Consider the following 21,539-nt stretch of genomic DNA (forward strand, 5'->3'; position numbering starts at 1 on the left):
TTTCCTGAAGTGTGAGAGGAATGGGAGAGAGAGGAATGCAGCAGTGCTGAGGCAGTGGCTAGCTATAAGACTCAGGCTGGTTCCCAGACTTGGCCTCTACAAGACCATCAGCCAACTCCATCACCATCATCTACCATCCTCTGACCAGCTCTCAAGCTCTCAAGCCATGAACTGACCTGCTCCATCTTTGGAGGATGCAGCTTTCAAAACACTTGGTCAACCAACCTGTCATGATATCATGCTTGCTTGTTTTTTTGCTCGTGAAGCACTTTGAGATTCTATGAAAGCCCTATAAACATATATATATTATTATAAACAATCTGGTAAAACAGATGCAATAAGTTCATACCTTTCTATATATATTTCAGACATCATGTTTCTCTTTGATGGCATAGTTAACGTGATTTCTGGGCGTATTAAGTTTCATCTCTGTTTCAAAGGCTTTATTATCTAATGTAAAAGGTAATTTTGTGATATGATTGTCTAAAGCAGTGGTTCCAAAATTTGATATAGTCCCGAACCCTTTCAAACACTCAACCTCCAGCTGCGTACCCCTCTCTAGCACCAGGGTCAGCGCACTCTCAAATGTTGTTTTTTGCCATCATTCTAAGCCTGCCACACACATACTATACGATACATTTATTAAGCATAAGAGTGAGTGTGAGTTTTTGTCACAACCCGGCTCATGAGAAGTGACAAAGATTATAGGACCAGAGCACAAATAATAATATAACAATAATCAATAATGCTCTTTATTTAACCATCATACATATAAAACCTTATTTGCTCATCAGAAATTGTGAAAAACTCACCACAGGTTAATGAGAAGGGTGTGCTTGAAAGTATGCTCACAACTGCAATGTTGGGTTGTATTGGAGAGAGTCTCAGTCTTAAATCATTTTCCACACACAGTCTGTACCTGTATTTAGTTTTCATGCTAGTGAGGGCCGAGAATCCACTCTTACAAAGGTGCGTGGTTGCACAGGGCATCAGTGTCTAACAGCGCGATTTGCCAAGGCAGGATAATCTGAGCGCAGCCTAATCCAGAAATCTGGCAGTGGCTTCTGATTAAATAACATTTTCACAGAACTGCTTGCTGCAATTTCGACGAGTCTCTCTTGTTCAGATATCGGTAAGTGGACTGGAGGCAGGGGATGAAAGGGATAACGAATCCAGTTATTTGTGTCATCCGTTTCGGGAATGTACCTGCGTAATTGCACACCCAACTCACTCGGGTGCTTCGCTATATCACATTTGATATTGTCCATAAACTTGAGATCATTTGCACACAAAGAATAATACGATGATGGAAATACCTGTGTATTGTCCTTGTTAATGCAGAGATAAGAGCTCCAACTTCTTAATCATAGCCTCAATTTTGTCCCGCACATTGAATATAGTTCTGGGGAGTCCCTGTAATCTTAGATTCAGATCAGTCAGGCAAGAAAAAACACCACCCAGATAGGCCAGTCGTGTGAGAAACTCGTCATCATGCGTGACAAGTGAAAATGATGGTCAGTAAAGAAAAATTTAAACTCGTCACTCAATTTTTAAAAAACGTCAAAACTTTGCCCCTTGATAACCAACGCACTTCTGTATGTTGTAAAAGCGTTACATGGTCGCTGCCCATATCAATGCATAGTGCAGAAAATACACAAGAGTTCAGGGGCCTTGCTTTAATAAAGTTAACCATTTTCACTATAGTGTCCAAAACATCTTTCAAGCTGTCAGGCATTCCCTTGGCAGCAATAGCCTCTATTGGATGCTGCAATACCCAAGTGGTGTCGGGAGCAACTGCTTGCACACGCGTTACCACTCCACTATGTCTCCCTGTCATGGCTTTTACGCCATCAGTACAGATACCAACACATCTTGACCACCAAAGTCCATTTGATGTCACAAAGCTGTCCAGTACTTTAAAAATATCCTCTCCTGTTGTCCTGGTTTCTAGTGGTTTGCAGAAGATGTCGTCTCCTTAATTGACCCCCCATAAACATAACGGACATTTACCGGGAGCTGTGCCAGGCCCGCCACGTTTGTTGACACATCCAGCTGTAACGCATAGAATTCACTGACTTGTACGCGAAGCAGTAATTGTTTCAAAACCTCTCCTGCCATGTCACTGATGTGTTGTGAAACAGTGTTGTTTGATGAAGGCATTGTCTGTATAGTTCTTATGGCCTTTTCCCCCAGCATTGACCCAGCCATATCCGCAGCAACAGGAAGAATTAAGTCCTCCACAATAGTATGGGGCTTGCCTGTCCTAGCCACTCGGTAGCTCACCATATACGACGCTTCTAGCCCCTTCTTATTAATAAATGGTATCTGTTGCGTGCCAAAACTTGTCTTAATTCTTGCTCAAAAAACTCCTGTGGTTTATTTTTCAAATTGGCATGTTTTGTTTCTAAATGTCTGCACAAGAGTTAAGGTTTCATCGAGTTGTGAGATAGTACTTTTGCACATATAACACACTGCACATAAAACACACTGTCCCTGTCTGTTGTTCGGTGCTTTCCCGGGTAAGGGGGCAGTAGCTCTTCGGCTGCATCAGATTCACAACTGTCATTGTGAATTACTTGTAATTGTAGAATTACTGATGCTACCATTGGATGTGTTTGTGGAAGCAGAACAACTTGTGTTTCCGGCAGGTGCAGGTGTAATACTGCTGGTAGTAGCAGTACTGCCAGTAGAGCTGGTATGTGTCTCTATGGAAGTGGGCCTTGCTTTTTTTAACCATTTATCCATTTTCGAGTAAACAAATTGAGCCGATACATACGGACCGTTAGTGGAATTTCCACGAGAGAGTAACAGTTAATGTGATTGGATGTTAATTATTTGACTGGGCTACATGTATTTGACATTGTGTTGTTATTTCGCTGAACACTAGATGGTTTCATTTTATTTTTGGCAGTGAAATGAGGCTACTCAGGCAAGAGAAAAAAACTCACCCAAATGTATAGCCTCGTTGGAAAATATAAATGGACTGTTTGAAAAGGTGAAGAATTTTATTTTTTATTACAAAAATAAATGTAAAAACATATATATATATATTTATTTTTTAAACTATTATAAAAAAAAATATGAATCACATTTCTATTTGGTGTACCGCCGACGGCATTGTGCGTACCCCAGTTTGGGAATACCTGGTCTAAAGGATCAAATACTGATTCTAATGTAGACCTGATAAAATGCTAAATGAGTGTAATTCGGGAAAACATTACCAAGTACTGAGAAACAATATAGCAATCCAGCCTCGGTACTTCATTTCAATTGACTCAATGTACTATGATGTTTCCCTTAGATACTGTACATGTCCAAATGTACTTCTAAAGACATCATCCAAATCATTCCATGACATGTCTTACCACAGATATGACACAGTTGTAAGAAATCTCTCTGAATTGTTTGTTGACATTGAAACAAAGTTAATCTTACTATCAGGTTAGATAAACTTTGCTCTACCATCATAGACCTAAAGTTATGCAATACGTTTTTTTCTTGGATTTAGCCAATGGCAAATGCGGGAAAAACACCACTTCCTGTTGCACTAATAAGAACCGTTTGCTGGCCCTTTCAGAGTGAGAGAACAACACCATTATCGCTGTCCCCGGATTTCTTAGGAATAAAGAAGTACTTTGATTTGCCATAGTGCCCACCAGGCCGTGTACCACTGGGGTGCTTGCTGATGTATTTCTTGCTTTACCTGCTGTCAGAATAAATGTAGACCGCATGGCTTCGAAGATAAGCTAGAGCCTTCAAAAACCTTTTCATGTCCAGAAAAAGTACATCCTTATTACTAAGCCTTCAAAAGTTACATATGCAGACATATGTTAATTTTCAGACAGTTGCCATAAAGCATGCTTCTTGCATGTTTCGTCTAAATGAGAGGAAATTCTTAATTTATACAGTAGGGTGGCCGGTAGCCTAGTTGTTAGAGCATTGGGCCAGTAACCAAATGGTTGCTGGTTTGAATAACTGAGCCGACAATGTGAAAAATGTGTCTGTGCCCTTGAGCAAGGCACTTAACCTTAATTTGGTCCAGGGGTGCCATACTACTACAGTATGGCTGTAAAACAACACATTTCACAGCGCCTATCCACTGTACAGTATGTGACAATGAAACAAATGTGTGTATTTTATTCAGAGTTGAGCTCAAGGTCAAGACCTTCATTGAATGGCCTTAGTATCAATGATACTATAATTAGCATGCATTTCATTTCCTCCTGGGAAGTCATGTAAAAGTCATCAACGCCTGATACATGTTACTGTATCAGCATATCTACATTGAGTATCTCTCCAGGGAACTTCAGATAGAAGATGTCTGCAGATTCAATTCATTTAAGGGCACCATATGTCTAAATACATTGATTACTTTGAAAGATTTAGTTATGTACTGTAAAACTTTAAAGCAGAAAGAGAACAGTGAGAGTTCAATCCAGTGTCATGCCCATTGTTCTAAGATGTCAAGATGTACTGTGCTGGATTGTGATGAGTTTGAATGACTAGTGTCAGTGTGGGCCTGAATGTCAGTGCATTCATAAATACATTCAATGTAAAGGCATCAATAGAAGAAAGGCATTTCAATCATTTCTATGAAAAATAGTTATCTTCCTTTCTTAGAATTTTTATTTATATATATATATATATATATATCATAAACTAAACTGTTGATATAGATACAGTATAGCCTACTATAGAATTTCATGAATCTACAGTATAAACTGTCTTCCTTGATGTGTTACAATAAAGCAACACCCAACTCAACAGATACTAATGTAAGTGTGCTCTTATTCAATGCAAATTTTACTTCTTTGGGAACCAGACTAAGTCTAAGGTCCCCTCCTACTCTTGTTTGTAGTACACAGTGGGGAAATGATCCATGCATGGAGTCTAGCACACAATGCCAGTCTAATTAGTCATTTCACAGAGCGCAGCACCAGTTCTCATAAACACATCGCTGGCTAACAAAGCAAGGTCATCCACTGCATCTGACCCTCTCATGACAAAACAATGAAGGTTGGCTCGATTATGTATATTACACAGTTTCCAGTCTCATTGTGACTAAAGACTCTTTCAAAGTAATGTAAATTCCCTAGATACACTTGTGAATTTACTCCTAATCCCCAGGTAATTGAAATGGTTGACTCAGCCATACAGTGAAAATTGCAATGTTCCACAGCCCTATGTATTGTAGCTTAAAGGCCAACTCCTTAATTTGAAATCAATAAAACAGCAACATTGCCACTTGGGTTCCTATAAAACTGAGGGATCCTTATATTTTGGGTTATGGTGGGGTTAGACAGTTGATCAAAGCTCATGACATGGGGCATTTATGAGTTATATTTGAATATATCATTAATTTACATTCCAAAAATGTCTGTAAATATCACAGAGTAGGCCTTTAAATAAGATGAGGTCGTTCAAGCTGATAGACAGGTCTGATGTTATAGGCATGTTGTCATCCTAATCTGCTGGGGGTGTTTCAGAAACAAGTGTTTCACCAAGACACCACCACCCCCCACCTAGCAACCAATGCTAATTAAGACCACACATCTTAGATTTGCTGAGGTCAGAATGAGGGGTTTTAATTAAAATGCCATTGAGTTCGATTTGCACGTAGTGCACGAAGACCTACTCAGGTTGCACCACAGGCTAGATAGAGTTTTAATTAACTCTTATCTTAGCCCAATTTTTCCAGCTCGGGTCATCATCATAATTCCCCTACTATCGCCCTAATAATAAATTGAACAACACCTCTGTAAATCCAAGAGGCTGCGTGCATGTCAAAACAAACAGTGACCCCTATATCCCCAGTTCAGTCCACACCCAATCAATCTTCATGCATACAAATATGCATATTTCAGTGGATGCAATTAGGAGGACAATGCATTGGATGTGTTATGTCATATATGTACAGATATGCGCACTACGTCATCACTCTGTCTCTCTCTCTCTCTCTTCTGTGTCACTGAGCCATTGCCATGGAGCCATTGGCTCAGTGACATGCAACCTCATTGGATAACGCTGGGCAGGCTAGGCCAGCGCTCTTCTTTCACTGTGAGACTCGTCAATGTGCATTTTGCTAGCTGTCATTCAAATGGCGATGGACTGGAACTCAAATTGGCTGGAACTCAAATTGCTAGGGGGCTGGCTCAAGTGGGCCAAGCTTGCAGGACTCAAAATGGTGCTGCATAGCTTCTAGAAACGAGTAGCTTTCAAACTAGGGATTTAATGGCCAATGGAGGTAAAACAGTAATTCTGCTCATAGATTATGCATGTATGAACTACACATTGACACAACCAGCCCAAAGCGGGAGGTTAAAAAGATACTACAGTACGTAGTCGCCAGAGTAATTGAACGTGTCTTTTAATATGTGGTCTGGGAGCCCTTGGATGTAGGTCTATGCGGGACAGAATTAAATAACATGCTTACAATAACAATGCTCAGTTGTCCTAGCACAGTAATGTGCACTGCATGGCGCTAAGACGCTGAGGACACATACGTGCTTATGATAATGCCATGGAAAGATGTCTCGGCAGAGCTATTCAACAACCAGCTTCTATTGTTTACACTATATACTGTACTCATTTTGTACATTGCAAAACAATGATGTATGGTAGCTACTGTAGGTATAGGTAGAATGTATTTACAGGGTTCTTGGGCTCCCGAGTGGCGCAGCGGTCTAAGGCACTGCATCTCAGTGCAAGAGGTGTCACTACAGTCCCTGGTTTAAATCCAGGCTGTATCACATCTGACTGTGATTGGGAGTCCCATAGGGCGGCGTACAATTGGCCCAGTGTCGTCCGGAGTAGGCTGTCATTATAAATAAGAAGTTGTTCATAACTGACTTGCCTAGTTAAATAAAGGTTAAAAATATAATCATCATTACACTTTTTTTTTAAAACATGTACTAAAACATTGTTATACAATACATACTCACAAACTTTAGTGGGACGAAATATCTTGTCATTTACACATTGACATTGAGGCCTTCAATGAGCGGAACACACAAAACAAAAAATATTATATCACTATTAGAAAATATTTCTCTCACATGCACACACACTAGGCTACAGTTCTGTTATACAATAGTATAGCCTACCACTTATACAATTGAGCAGAGCATAGATCCAACTTGATATGTTCAGGAAGGTACGTTTCAGATGATTAGCTAAGCATTCCCAATACACAGTATTGAAATAATAATAGACTGCATTATGGTATGCCTCCTGTACTCCCTGTTCACCCACGACTGCGTGGCCACGCACGCCTCCAACTCAATCATCAAGTTTGCGGACGACACAACAGTGGTAGGCTTGATTACCAACATCGACGAGACGGCCTACAGGGAGGAGGTGAGGGCCCTCGGAGTGTGGTGTCAGGAAAATAACCTCACACTCAACGTCAACAAAACTAAGGAGATGATTGTGGACTTCAGGAAACAGCAGAGGGAACACCCCCCTATCCACATCGATGGAACAGTAGTGGAGAGGGTAGCAAGTTAAGTTCCTCGGCATACACATCACAGACAAACTGAATTGGTCCACTCACACAGACAGCATCGTGAAGAAGGCGCAGCAGCGCCTCTTCAACCTCAGGAGGCTGAAGAAATACGGCTTGTCACCAAAAGCACTCACAAACTTCTACAGATGCACAATCGAGAGCATCCTGTATCACCGCCTGGTACGGCAACTGCTCCGCCCACAACCGTAAGGCTCTCCAGAGGGTAGTGAGGTCTGCACAACGCATCACCGGGGGCAAACTACCTGCCCTCCAGGACACCTACACCACCCGATGTTACTGGAAGGCCATAAAGATCATCAAGGACATCAACCACCCGAGCCACTGCCTGTTCACCCCGCTATCATCCAGAAGGCAAGGTCAGTACAGGTGCATCAAAGCTGGGACCGAGAGACTGAAAAACAGCTTCTATCTCAAGGCCATCAGACTGTTAAACAGCCACCACTAACATTGAGTGGCTGCTGCCAACACACTGACACTGACACTGACTAAACTCCAGCCACTTTAATAATGGGAATTGATGGGAAATGTGTGTATGTGACAAATACAATTTGATTTGATTTGATTTATAGGGACAAATCGAACTGTACATAATGATTGCCTGGAGGAAAATGGGGGAAGGTCATGCTTTTTACTTTTCAGTCAAATCAAATCAAATCAAATCAAATCAAATTTTATTTGTCACATACACATGGTTAGCAGATGTTAATGCGAGTGTAGCGAAATGCTTGTGCTTCTAGTTCCGACAATGCAGTAATAACGAGCAAGTAATCTAACTAACAATTCCAAAAAAAACTACTGTCATACACAGTGTAAGGGGATAAAGAATATGTACATAAGGATATATGAATGAGTGATGGTACAGAGCAGCATAGGCAAGATACAGTAGATGATATCGAGTACAGTATATACATATGAGATAAGTATGTAAACAAAGTGGCATAGTTAAAGTGGCTAGTGATACATGTATTACATAAGGATGCAGTCGATGATATAGAGTACAGTATCAACGTATGCATATGAGATGAACAATGTAGGGTAAGTAACATTATATAAGGTAGCATTGTTTAAAGTGGCTAGTGATATATTTACATCATTTCCCATCGATTCCCATGATTAAAGTGGCTGGAGTAGAGTCAGTGTCATTGACAGTGTGTTGGCAGTAGCCACTCAATGTTAGTGGTGGCTGTTTAACAGTCTGATGGCCTTGAGATAGAAGCTGTTTTTCAGTCTCTCGGTCCCAGCTTTGATGCACCTGTACTGACCTCGCCTTCTGGATGGCAGCGGGGTGAACAGGCAGTGGCTCGGGTGGTTGATGTCCTTGATGATCTTTATGGCCTTCCTGTAGCATCGGGTGGTGTAGGTGTCTTGGAGGGCAGGTAGTTTGCCCCCGGTGATGCGTTGTGCAGACCTCACTACCCTCTGGAGAGCCTTACGGTTGAGGGCGGTGCAGTTGCCATACCAGGCGGTGATACAGCCCGCCAGGATGCTCTCGATTGTGCATCTGTAGAAGTTTGTGAGTGCTTTTGGTGACAAGCCGAATTTCTTCAGCCTCCTGAGGTTGAAAGGCGCTGCTGCGCCTTAACGATGCTGTCTGTGTGAGTGGACCAATTCAGTTTGTCTGTGATGTGTATGCCGAGGAACTTAAAACTTGCTACCCTCTCCACTACTGTTCCATCGATGTGGATGGGGGGGTGTTCCCTCTGCTGTTTCCTGAAGTCCACAATCATCTCCTTAGTTTTGTTGACGTTGGGTGTGAGGTTATTTTCCTGACACCACACTCCGAGGGCCCTCACCTCCTCCCTGTAGGCCGTCTCGTCGTTGTTGGTAATCAAGCCTACCACTGTTGTAGCCAATAGGCAGGGGGAGGCTTTAGTATTTTCTTTATCTAGTCCAGGGGAGGGTCATGTAATTTGGAATTTTTGGAATTTCAATATTTCTCAGTGTTTTAGAATGAGTTGCTTATTAGGCTATATATTGATGTGTGCCTGATGCCGCCCCTCATCTATGATTCTCCACTGGGCTCGCAATATCAAGTGCGCCTATTGGCTATTTAGCATGGTCTCAATCAAATGTTCTATAGCCTTGAGGCTATGGGCTATGAAATGCATGCTTGGAATAGCACAGAACAAAGTTATATTTCTAATATAGCTGCTGGGATGGTGTAAATAAAACTACACACTGCAATGAAAATTCCAACACTGAGCCCTAACCTGCTCTACGGTGGCAGTTCAGGCGGAGAGTCAAAGGTTGATTGACCTCACAATAATCCAGATTGTAGTTACTTACATTGTAGTGCTGAAATTTGAAACAGCAGCTGCGGCACAATCCATTGGAAACGGACAGCTCATGGTGCTGAAAGTAGGCAAATTCGAGTAGGCATAATTCAATCATTTTCATTTTAATTAGACTTTAACAACAACAAGAGGGTTTTGTGTTGGAGCTTATTTCATGCTTTTTTAGAAATAAAATAAGAGGTAGGCCTACCTGTTTGACAGACAAAATGTGTCTATTTGATGGTCAAGTCCTCCACCCACCATGCACTCTTTAAATAACGTACCTCTGTGTCAGTGAAGGGCTGTTAAAGCCAGGAATCTAATTGAGGGGGTGGGAGAGGCTACGCCATAGGCCTACCTTTCATTTAAGAAAATGGCAAAAAGCAGAGACCTACCCCTTTTATCTTAAGATTTTGAAGAATATAAAATGGATCTGATTGTATTAAGTGATCTATAACAGCGTTTTGGTCCACAATGCTTTATGCTAGAAACAAGCTGTCAAGTACCCAGGAAAGACTGATGTAAATGGGGATATCCTTGTTTTGTTTCCTTGACATTCAGAGGCTGACTTTGCTTGGGAACTAATCTAATTCTGTCACAATCAATTGATTAAGCTATTCACTTTCTGCACAACAGAAGATGTTTAATATATATTTTAGAAATATATATGTAAATATACTGAACAATAATATAAACACAACATCCAACAATTTCAACGGTTTTACAGTTACAGTTCATATACAGTTCATAGGAAATCAGTCAATTAAAATAAATGAATTAGGCCCTAATCTATGGATTTCACATGACTGGGAAGGGGCGCAGCCAAGGGTGGGCCTGGGAGGCCATAGGCCCACCCACTGGGGAGCCAGCCAATCAGAATAAATGGGTGACTGGTCTCAGATGAAGAAGCCCGCAGGTGAAGAAGCCGGATGTGGAGGTCCTGGGCTGGCGGGTTACACGTGGTCTGCGGTTGTGAGGCTGGTTCTCTAAAATGACGTTGGAGGCGGCTAATGGTAGAGAAATTAATATTCAATTCTCAGGCAAAAGCTCTGATGGACATTCCTGCAGTCAGCATGCCAATTGCACGCTTCCTCAAACTTGAGGCATCTGTGGCATTGTGCTGTGTGACACAACTTCACATTTTAGAGTGGCCTTTCATTGTCCCCAGCACAATGTGCACCTGAGTAATGTTCATGCTGCACAATATTTGAGAGAAATATGTTTTTTGTGCACATGGAACATTTCTGGCATCTTTAATTTCATGAAACGTAGAACCAATAAATTACATGTTATGTTTATATTTTTGTTCAGTATATATACAATTGAAGGCGCAAGTTTACATACACTTAGGTCGGAGTCATTAAAACTAGTTTTTCAACCACTCCACAAATTTCTTATTAACAAACTATAATTTTGGCAAGTCGGTTAGGACATCTACTTTGTGCATGACACAAGTAATTTTTCCAACAATTGATAACAGACAGATTATTTCACTGTATCACAATTCCAGTGGGTCAGAAGTTTACATACACTAAGTTGACTGTGCCTTTAAACAGCTTGGAAAATTCCAGAAAATTATGGCATGGCTTTAGAAGCTTCTGATTGGCTAATTGACATAATTTGAGTCAATTGGGTGTACCTGTGGATGTATTTCATCATGGGAAAATCAAATTAAATCAGCCAAATTGTAGACCTCCACAAGTCTGGTTCATCCTTGGGAGCAATTTCCAAATGCCTGATGGTACCACTTTCATCTGTACAAACAATAGTACGCAAGTATAAACACCATGGGACCACGCAGCCGTCATACTGCTCAGGAAAGAGACGTGTTCTGTCTCCTAGAGATGAACATACTTTGGTGCGAAAAGTGCAAATCAATCCCACGACAACAGCAAAGGACCTTGTGAAGATGCTGGAGGAAACAGGTACAAAAGTATCTATGTCCACAGTAAAAACAAGTCCTATATCGACATAACCTGAACGGCCGCTCAGCAAGGAAGAAGCCACTGCTCCAAAACTGCCATAAAAAATACAGAATACGGTTTGCAACTGCACATGGGGACAAAGACTGTACTTTCTGGAGAAATGTCCTCTGGTCTGATTAAACAAAAATAGAACTGTTTGGCTTTAATGACCACCGTTATGTTTGGAGGAAAAGGGGGGAGGCTTTTAAGCCGAAGAACACCATCCCAACGGTGAAGCACGGGGGTGGCAGCATCATGTTGTGGGGGTGCTTTGCTGCAGGAGGGACTGGTGCATTTCACAAAATAGATGGCATCATGAGGAGGAAAAATACGTGGATATATTGAAGAAACATCTCAAGACATCAGTCAGGAAGTTAGAGCTTGGTCGCAAATGGGTCTTTAACATGGAAAATGACCCCAAGTAAACTTCCAAAGTTGTGGGAAAATAGCTTAAGAACAACAAAGTCAAGGTATTGGAGTGGCCATCACAAAGCCCTGACCTCAATCCTATAGAAAATGTGTGGGTAGAACTGAAAAAGCGTGTGCGGGCAAGGAGGCCTACAAACCTGATTCAGTTACACCAGCTCTGTCAGGAGGAATGGGCCAAAGTTCACCCAACTTATTATGGGAAGCTTGTGGAAGGCTACCCTAAATGTTTGGCCCAAGTTAAACAATTTAAAAGCAATGCTACCAAATACTAATTGAGTGTGCGTAAACTTCTGACTCCCTGGGAATGTGATGAAGAAAATAAAAGCTGAAATAAGTCATTCTCTCTACTATTATTCTGACATTTCACATTCTTAAAATAAACTGGTGATCCTAACTGACCTAAGACAGGGAATTGTTTTACTAGGATTAAATGTCAGGAATTGTGAAAAACTGAGTTTAAATGTATTTGGCTAAGGTGTATGTAAACTTCCGACTTCAACTGTACACACTACCGTTCAAAAGTTTGGGGTCACTTAGAGATTTCCTTGTTTTTGCAAGAAAAGCACATTTTTTTGTCCATTAATATAACATCAAATATATCAGAAATAAAGTGTAGACGTTGTTAATGTTGTAAATGACTATTGTAGCTGGAAACTGATGATTTTCTATGGAATATCTACATAGGCGTACAGAGGCCCATTATCAGCAACCATCACTCCTGTGTTCCAATGGCACGTTGTGTTAGCAAATCCAAGTTTATAATTTTAAAAGGCTAATTGATCATTAGAAAACCGTTTTTCAATTATGTTAGCACAGCTGAAAACTGTTGGGCTGATTAAAGAAACAACACAACTGGCCTTCTTTACACTAATTGAGTATCTGGAGCATCAGCATTTGCTGGTTCGATTACAGGCTCAAAAGGGCCAGAAACAAAGAACTTTCTTCTGAAACTCCTCAATCTATTCTTGTTCTGAGAAATGATGGCTATTCCATGTGAGAAATTGACAAGGCACCAAAGATATCGTACAACGCTGTGTACTACTCCCTGTATTTCTGATCAATTTGAAGTTATTTTAATGGACAATTTTTTTTGCTTTTCTTTCAAAAACAAGGACATTTCTAAGTGACCCCAAACTTTTGAACGGTAGTGTATATATTTAAAAATATATATGTTTAAACCCAGACAGCTTTCAGGAAAACACTTGCGACCTCTCGTTGGGTTAACCCACGGATGAAGAGTAGCCAGCATTTAAAGATTAATTTCTTTCTGCATTGGTAGGACTACTTTGTCTGGTGTAGAATGGTAGGCATAACTTTTTGAAAGTACTATGCTCAGATTCCTATTATATGCAAAGGGGACAGTTTCGTTGCAAAGATGAACACATCTCTTTGTCCATTCTTAGCCTGAAATGTCGGTAATTTGTGTGGAATTTAAAAAAGATTCGGCTTACATGTAAAATGAGTAGAATTGCATGAAATGTTTCTAAAATGCTTTTTTTTTTAATCGGACCTGCAAATACGATGATAGATTAATGTAATGCTTTCACTATAAAGGAAATCTTTCTACTCCTACTCTTGTCCACGGTGGTCTGCGAACCCACAACCTTCTGGCCCGCAGCCCTGTGCGCTATCAAAATACACGCGTTACCATGTCATGCTTCCAACACCAGGAATAGTTTCTAACACTGCAGAAGGCTCTAGTCGGTCCAAGACGTGAGAGAAGAATGGTAGACATGTTCTCTGCTATCCACCTTGCTTAAAATGTTATTTGGGGTATATAGGAGGGTCACTTTTTTTCAAGCGTTCACGGAGAGTAGCTAAAATCTCTTTTGCTGGAGGTAGTGTAATCCATTTTCATTTCAGAGAGGTCCGATTTTCTCCATGTAAACATTATTATAAATAACATTTACTCCTTTAGGCAACCCGATTGACCTATTCATTGTGGTGGTTATTGTCATTATAACGCAGACTAAGATATAGTTTAAATGACATATACAGCCTAGCCTATAGATGTATCTCTACAAATCACTTGCTTGATCATCCAATGGGGTATTAAAAATAGCGGGAGTAGGGATGCTGCGCGGATGGCTCACATGGTTTTATAACCTGCGCAGGAGAGAACTGCAGACTTGCCTGTACGCGAGGCACACACTGGAATCAAGGAGTGCTTTCACCTGATTCCGCGGTGCTGGCTGGTTGTTGGATTTAGTTTATGTTCTTGATAAATAAGGATACAAAACTGATTTTAGAGCATACTTGTTTCTAGAGTCACTGCAGTGTTGTGCTGTATCGGGAGAACTACCCAAGTGGAGACTTTGCTGATGCATCTTTGCGCGAGCATCCATCTCTTGGCGATTACAAATAACATACACAAAGCTGGGGAGACGGTCTACGTCAGCTTTCAGAAAACACACATCGCTTTTTTCCTCTGAAGCTTGTTGTAGCTGGAAATTTCTTGGAGATAGGTTACTAGAGGCACAGATATAGCTTACTTTTTGATATTCTCACCTTATAGTTGAGGCAAGCAAATAGAGGTCGACCACCAACCACAACAGCATTTCGAGTGGAGTTGAATTTCTGTGGGCATCACTATTTCGCACGGAGCAAGGAGTATTTGACATTCAAGTTTTTGTGGAAGTTGCGCACTGACGGAAAATGGGCATTTGTGGTTATTTTGTGGCGCCTTGGAAATGCCTTGTTGTCATCGGTGTAAGACTGTTATTCCTTGTACCTGCAGGAGTGCCAGCGAGGAGCGGGGATTCTTTTTCTAAGGACAACATCACTGTCAGACAAGGGGACAGTGCCGTCTTAAAGTAAGGCATTTCATTTGTACCTTATTTCAATGCTTTCAAAGTCATTGGTTCGGCGAATCGTGCCATATTGCGTGCTGGAGGACTATAACAGTCGAAAACACGTGCCAATTTGGGGGGGATTCATTACAGTGTTCTTAATATCCACACATATCCTTCGCAAGCATGATGTGCAATATGTTATTATTTATAATATATAATTAACTCTAACTGCGTCATTCTTTCATAATCTCAAGCAAGCACTATAGCATGCAAAACGCAGACTTACCTCTAGTTTTGTCGTTCCATGTTATTGATAAGGTTAATGTCATTTTAATCTTTTTAAGGATGCTGTGGGCATACATACTGATATCGATGTGTGGGTGGGATAGGGTCGTCAGCTGATCATAATGCAATATTATAATATATTAACTGTTGTGGTATTGTTGTGCAAACATTTGGATTATCCAGTAACAGAATAGAAGACATTAGATTATTCCATTATTTGTAACCAATCATGTCTGGAACCCATACAAAATGTATACAGCTCTGTCTGTCAGTGAGTGAGAGATGTGATTAAATCCTATCTGAATCTCCCAATTCATGAAAGACATAAGCGAAGGGGGCAGAGCTGACAAAGTGTCTATTCATGTCTTGGGTGACTGAAGGAAAAGTGGATCTTATGTCACATTCCAGTCCGGTTTTGCTAAGAGCCTGGCACCATACAAAGTAGGAGCCATTCTGGAGAAAGAGAGAATTGCCTGTGTTGGCCACTCCTGGACACATACTGGAGTCTTGAAGAGGCATCCCTGAGAGAACTTCATTTTGACCATAGAACAAAGCTGTCAACCTAAAATGATTGGCACCCTTGATAAAGACTGTATAACATAAATAATACAAATACTGCGCTAGCTATATTGAATGCTACAAAAATGGGAAATTGTATTTTTGTGTAGGTGACTAATACAATTGCTCAGAGAAATATTTTGTTCAACAATAATAATCTAAAAAAGATAGTGGTGAAAATGATTGGCACCCCTGTTTTCAATACTCAATACTGTGAGGATAACATCACTTAACTAACCCCTTGTGAGGATAACAGCACTTAGCCTTTTTCAATAATGTTCTCATAAAACATTTTCTATAATGTTTTATGAGATTGGAAAACACTTTGGGAGGGATCTGATATTCTTAGGTATGTGCTTATGTACTGCCTTCTTCAATTCAAATCACACATTTTCAATGGGGTCTGGGGACTGAGATGGCCATCGCAAAATGTTGATTTTGCTGCTAATTAACCATTTATTTGTAGATTTTATTGTATGCTTGGGGTCATTCTCTTGCTGGAAGATCCACTAGTGGCCCAGTTTCAGCCTCCTGACAGAGGCAACCAGGTTTTTAGCTAAAATATCCTGGTACTTATTAGAGTTCATGATTCTGTTGACCATAACAAGAGCCCCAGGATCAGGGTAAGCAAAATTGCCCCATAGAATAAAAGATCCACCACCATACCTACCTTTACAGTAGGTATGAGGTACTTTTCTGCATATGCATCCTTCTTTCGAGGCCAAACACATCACTTGTGTGCGTGACCAAAGCTCTCTTTTCGTCTCATCTGACCATATCTCCCGGTTCTAATACAAGTGTCAATGGCATATATCAAACTCAAAGAGTAGCATTTTAATGCAGATGTAATCAATCTGTGTTAACTCATGGCACCTCTCAAGAGTACAGGTCTTAACCCCAGTTCCCAACCTGGCCCTCATACCCTACTGGCCAGCTAATCATCCCTGCCTGCTGATTAACACCATTTTAGGTTGACAGCTTTGTTCTATGGTCAAAATGAAGTTCTCTCAGGGATGGCTCTCCAAGAGTCCAGGAGTGGCCACCACAGGCAATTCTCTCTTTCTCCAGAATGGCTCCTACTTTGTATGGTGCCAGGCTCTTAGCAAAACCGGGCTGGAATGTGACATAAGATCCACTTTTCCTTCAGTCACCCAAGACATGAATACACACGTTGTCAGCTCTGCCCCCTTCACTTATGTCTTTCATGAATTGGGAGATTCAGATAGGATTTGATCACATCTCTCTCACTCACTGACAGACAGAGCTGTATACATTTTGTATGGGTTCCAGACATGATTGGTTACAAATAATGGAATAATCTAATGTCTTCTATTCTGTTACTGGATAATCAAAATGTTTGTACAACAATACCACAACAGTTAATATAATATTGCATTATGATCAGCTGACGACCCCATCCCACCCCCTACCCACACATCGATATCAGTATCGAAGCCCACAGCATCCTTAAAAATATTTAAATGACATTAACTGAATCAATAAGATGGAACAAATGATTTTGGAAGGAGATGTTTCAAGAGCAGATGTCCACATACTTTTGGTCATGTAGAGTATGTAGTGTATATATTTTAAATATTCTTTACTGCAACCGCCAACCACAGTAGGACTCAGGAGCCTGCTCTCAATGAGTGTTGACAGCCTGCTGATGCCTGTTGCCACTCTGCTAATCATCAGATGTGGAGAGGAGAGGAAGTAACTGAGGCCCTGGCTTAATTGGGTAACTGGTTAATAAAATAAATTGCATAATAAATAAATGTGACTGGTCAACTGTGTGAGTCAGGGGCTGGCCCCAAGCCCGTAGAGGGCCCAAGAGGGAAGGCATAAATATAGAAATTATATACATATTTTTATTATTATAATTTTGTATCCAATCACAGGAGAAGGCTCTCAATGTTTAATATACACCAGGCAGCATACTTTAGCCACAGAAAATCAATATAAAAAAATAACTGTGGATTAAGTTTTTATCACAAGCACATACCAAAATAAAGGAAACCCCAACATAAAGTCTCTTTAAAAGGTGTTGGGCCACCAGGAGCTGCCAGATCAGCTTCAATGCACCTTGGCATAGATTCTACAAGTGGACCCAAACCATGCCAGGAAAATGCACCCACACCACAACATACAGTTGTCATGACTTGCCATCCTGGATGGAGATCAAAGGTGCTGGCTAACCAAAGGTTTTTAAGACGCCCCCTCCTGGGGGAGTTGGCCAGTTTTATGACGGTCGTAAATACCTTGCAGGAACTATCTCTCCTTGACCATGCATTATTGAGGGGAAAGAACCCTTTTGTTACAAGGAGATTCCTCCTGCCAAAACTACAACATCCAAAAATGGATAATGGAACAATATTTCCAACACAAAGAATGTGGGAAATGGTCGGGAGGGACGTAAAGAACTATTATGTCAGATAATTTATTGTTTGGTGATATCGACAGATAGCCTAGGGGGAGGCAGGTAGCCTAGTGCATTGGGCCAGTAACCAAAAGGTTGCTCAATCGAATCCCCGAGCTGACAAGGTAAAAATCTGTCGTTCTGCCCCTGAACAAGGCAGTTAACCCACTGTTCCCTGGTAGGCCATCATTGTAAATAATAATTTGTTCTTAACTGACTTGCCAAGTTAAATAAAGTTTCAAATTAAAAATGTCATTAAAGACATTATAATGGAAACATTGGAACTTTAAGAGCTTTCACAATGTTTGTCAGTTACATCTAAATGTTGTAAAACTTATAGGATTAAATATACAACTATTTGTGAGAAGATGAAATGTGACTTTAGCCTTCTAAATGACAATTGTTTTTCATGTAAAGTTTTACCCAGTCAGTAACCACTCCCACGTGAGCACAGAGATTATGCCAAAAGGATGGATCGCCCATTTTTCCAGACTGCTTATAAAAGGACTCGTAACGAAATGTACATTAGACCAGACAGCATGGAGCGGTGGCTACACGGCTGAGAAATAGTTTTAAACTAAAGACCAGTATACGGACGGTAAGCCAGAAGTCACAAATGGTTTAAAACTACTAGACCAGAAAGCATTGAGCTGTGGCTACACGTGTAAAATGGTTAGACTGTACCAGACAAATGGTAAGACCCTCTGAAACTCAACAGAGAAGAAGACTAGATATGCACCGCCTGCAGCTCTGCATGTAACGTAGTATAAGAAACTCGACCGAAGATGAGAAAAGAAGAACATTTCCCTATCAAACAACCATTGGTACGTCTGATGTATCCATCCTAACAGACACTTAAAGAACAAAGGAAACCTACTACAACTACTAAGGACATGGTGACCTCTGGTGGACAACCAGACACTTACACAACCAGAGACTTTCTGTCGAACTATTCGTCATAGACTGATCTGGCGAATTCAACAGAGAGAGACAAAGATATACAAGCGTAAATATGTACATTGCATTTCTAAATCCGAATGAGTGGTTGTTAGGGTGCTAAATATCCACATTTAAATTGCTTTGTCTCTCCTTCTCCCACTCTTTCTTTCCCCACCCCTTCATTGTGTAACCAGCCGTCATATCGGGTTAGTCCACTAGGGACTTTTCATTGCATTATGTAGTAATCAATGTATAATCTATCCTGTGTGTGTGTTCATGTAATTCTGGGTGATTTAGTTATTTAGTAAATAAATAATTAAGCCAATTTGTGTATCACTGAGTCATCATGTAGACTAGGGTTTGTGCAGATTTAACGGATTAAGCGACGTTCAGAATAAGACTGATATGAGGTAATAATAATTAATGGATGACTAATATGGACGATATATTCTGATATTCTTGAGTTAATTCGGGAAACATTAACTCATTAAACAAACCTTTTCCGTGGTGCCCCAAGATTTCTAATGAGTTAATTGTTACATGATTAATTTAATCATCGTTATAATTAAACAGTTAATTTATTTGATAAAATAATCGTCATCGCATTAATGGTAGTCACGTCACAGTATACTTTGTATCCCTTGTTTACTCAAGTGGTTCCTTTAGTTTGGCAGTTATCGGTATGCCTACAGTTGGAAAGGCCACAGTTTGGGCAGCATGCACACCAAATATAGGCTACAGCTTGTTAAATTGAGGCCATAGACAAATAATGCATATAAGGCTTTTGTAACCGTTTACCCTGGCAAATTGACTGTTGTACTCATGGGTACACTAGCAATGGATGTCAGTCCTGATCTGAATGGGAAGTGCCATCTATGGATTATATTTCTATGGTTGGTTGTGGCCGTCGTTTTGCCTTTTGCAGATTTCAAAATACAATTGTGGGAAAACACGTATGTTTTGGAAAGCAAATGTCTTCTGCAGAAAGGAGAAGACTAATCTGTCTGTAGAACCAAAATTTTTTGCTAACCGCAGCACTGTATTTCAAAGTAACTCATCTATTCCCATGACGAGGGCACTGGTCATCACCGTGAGTAACCTATGGCTTCAACTTCTTCATTAAATGAGTCAGTGTGCCACTGGAAATTGTATTTAGTACCCTACTGTTGGCTATGATATACACTGAACAAAAATCTAAATGCAACATGTACAGTGTTAGTCCCATGTTTCATGAGCTGAAATAAAACATCCCAGATATTTTCAATACACACAAAAAGCTGATTTCTGTAAAATGTTGTGCACAAATTTGTTTACATCCCTGTTAATGAGCATTTCTCCTTTGCGAAGATAATCCATCTACCTGAGAGGTGCTGAGGACAATGAAATGCCATTCTAAAATGTTCAGTTTTGTCACACAACACAATGCCACAGATGTGCAGTTGGCATGCTAACTGCAGGAATGACCACCATAGCTATTGTCAGAGAATTTAATGTTAATTTCTCTACCATAAGCCGCCTCAAACATTGTTTTAGAGAATTTGGCACTATGTCCAACCGGCCTCACAACCGCAGACCACATGTAACCATGCCTGCCCAGGAGATCCACATCCGGCTTCTTCACCCGCAGGATCGTCTGAGACCGAAGAATATCTGCACAAACTGTCAGATACCATCTCAGGGAAGCTCATCATTCTCACCAGGGTCTTGACCTGACTGCAGTTGGGCATCGTAACCGACTTCAGTGGGCAAATGGTCACCTTCGATTGCCATTGGCATGCTGGAGAAGAGTGCTCTTCCCGGATGAATCCGGTTTCAACTGTACTGTATGGCATTGTGTGGGCGAGCACTTTGCTGATGTCAATGTTGTGAACAGAGTTCTCCATGGTGGTGGTGGGGTTATGGTATGGGCAGGCATAAGCGACAAACAACTAACACAATTGCATTTTATCAATGGCAATTTGAATGCACAGAGATACAGTGACGAGATCTTGAGGCCCATTGTCGTGCCATTCATCCGCCGCCATCACCTCATGTTTCAGCATAATAATGCATGAAATGTAGCAAGGAACTTTACAAAATTCCTGGAGCTGAACATGTTCATTCTTCTGTGGCCTGCATACTCACCAGACATGTCACCCGTTGAGCTTGTTTGGGATGCTCTGGGTCGATGTGTATGACGGCGTGTTCCAGTTCCAACCAGAATCCAGCAACTTCCCATGCCAATATCCAGCAACTTCGCACAGCCATTGAAGAGGAATGGAACAACATTCCACAGGCCACAATCAACAGCCTGATCAACTCAATGCGAAGAAGATGTGTCGTGCTGCATAAGGCAAGTGGTGGTCACACCAGAGACTG

General features: G+C 40.9%; 1 protein-coding gene across 2 annotated transcripts in view; it reads left to right on the forward strand.

Moving 5' to 3' along the window:
• LOC112228439 (opioid-binding protein/cell adhesion molecule) overlaps positions 1-21,539 on the forward strand; it is a 330,385-nt gene that overhangs the window by 142,732 nt on the left and 166,114 nt on the right. The window contains exon 2 of one of the 2 annotated variants that reach the window (XM_024393765.2): positions 14,929-15,004. In XM_024393765.2, coding sequence (XP_024249533.1) covers positions 14,929-15,004 — 76 coding nt within the window. Of the gene's footprint in view, positions 1-14,311; positions 15,005-21,539 lie in introns of those variants that run through there. The other variant, XM_024393764.2, reaches the window with a different exon arrangement.

This window comes from Oncorhynchus tshawytscha, linkage group LG30 (genome assembly GCF_018296145.1).
Source record: "Oncorhynchus tshawytscha isolate Ot180627B linkage group LG30, Otsh_v2.0, whole genome shotgun sequence".
Classification (NCBI taxonomy): domain Eukaryota; kingdom Metazoa; phylum Chordata; class Actinopteri; order Salmoniformes; family Salmonidae; genus Oncorhynchus; species Oncorhynchus tshawytscha.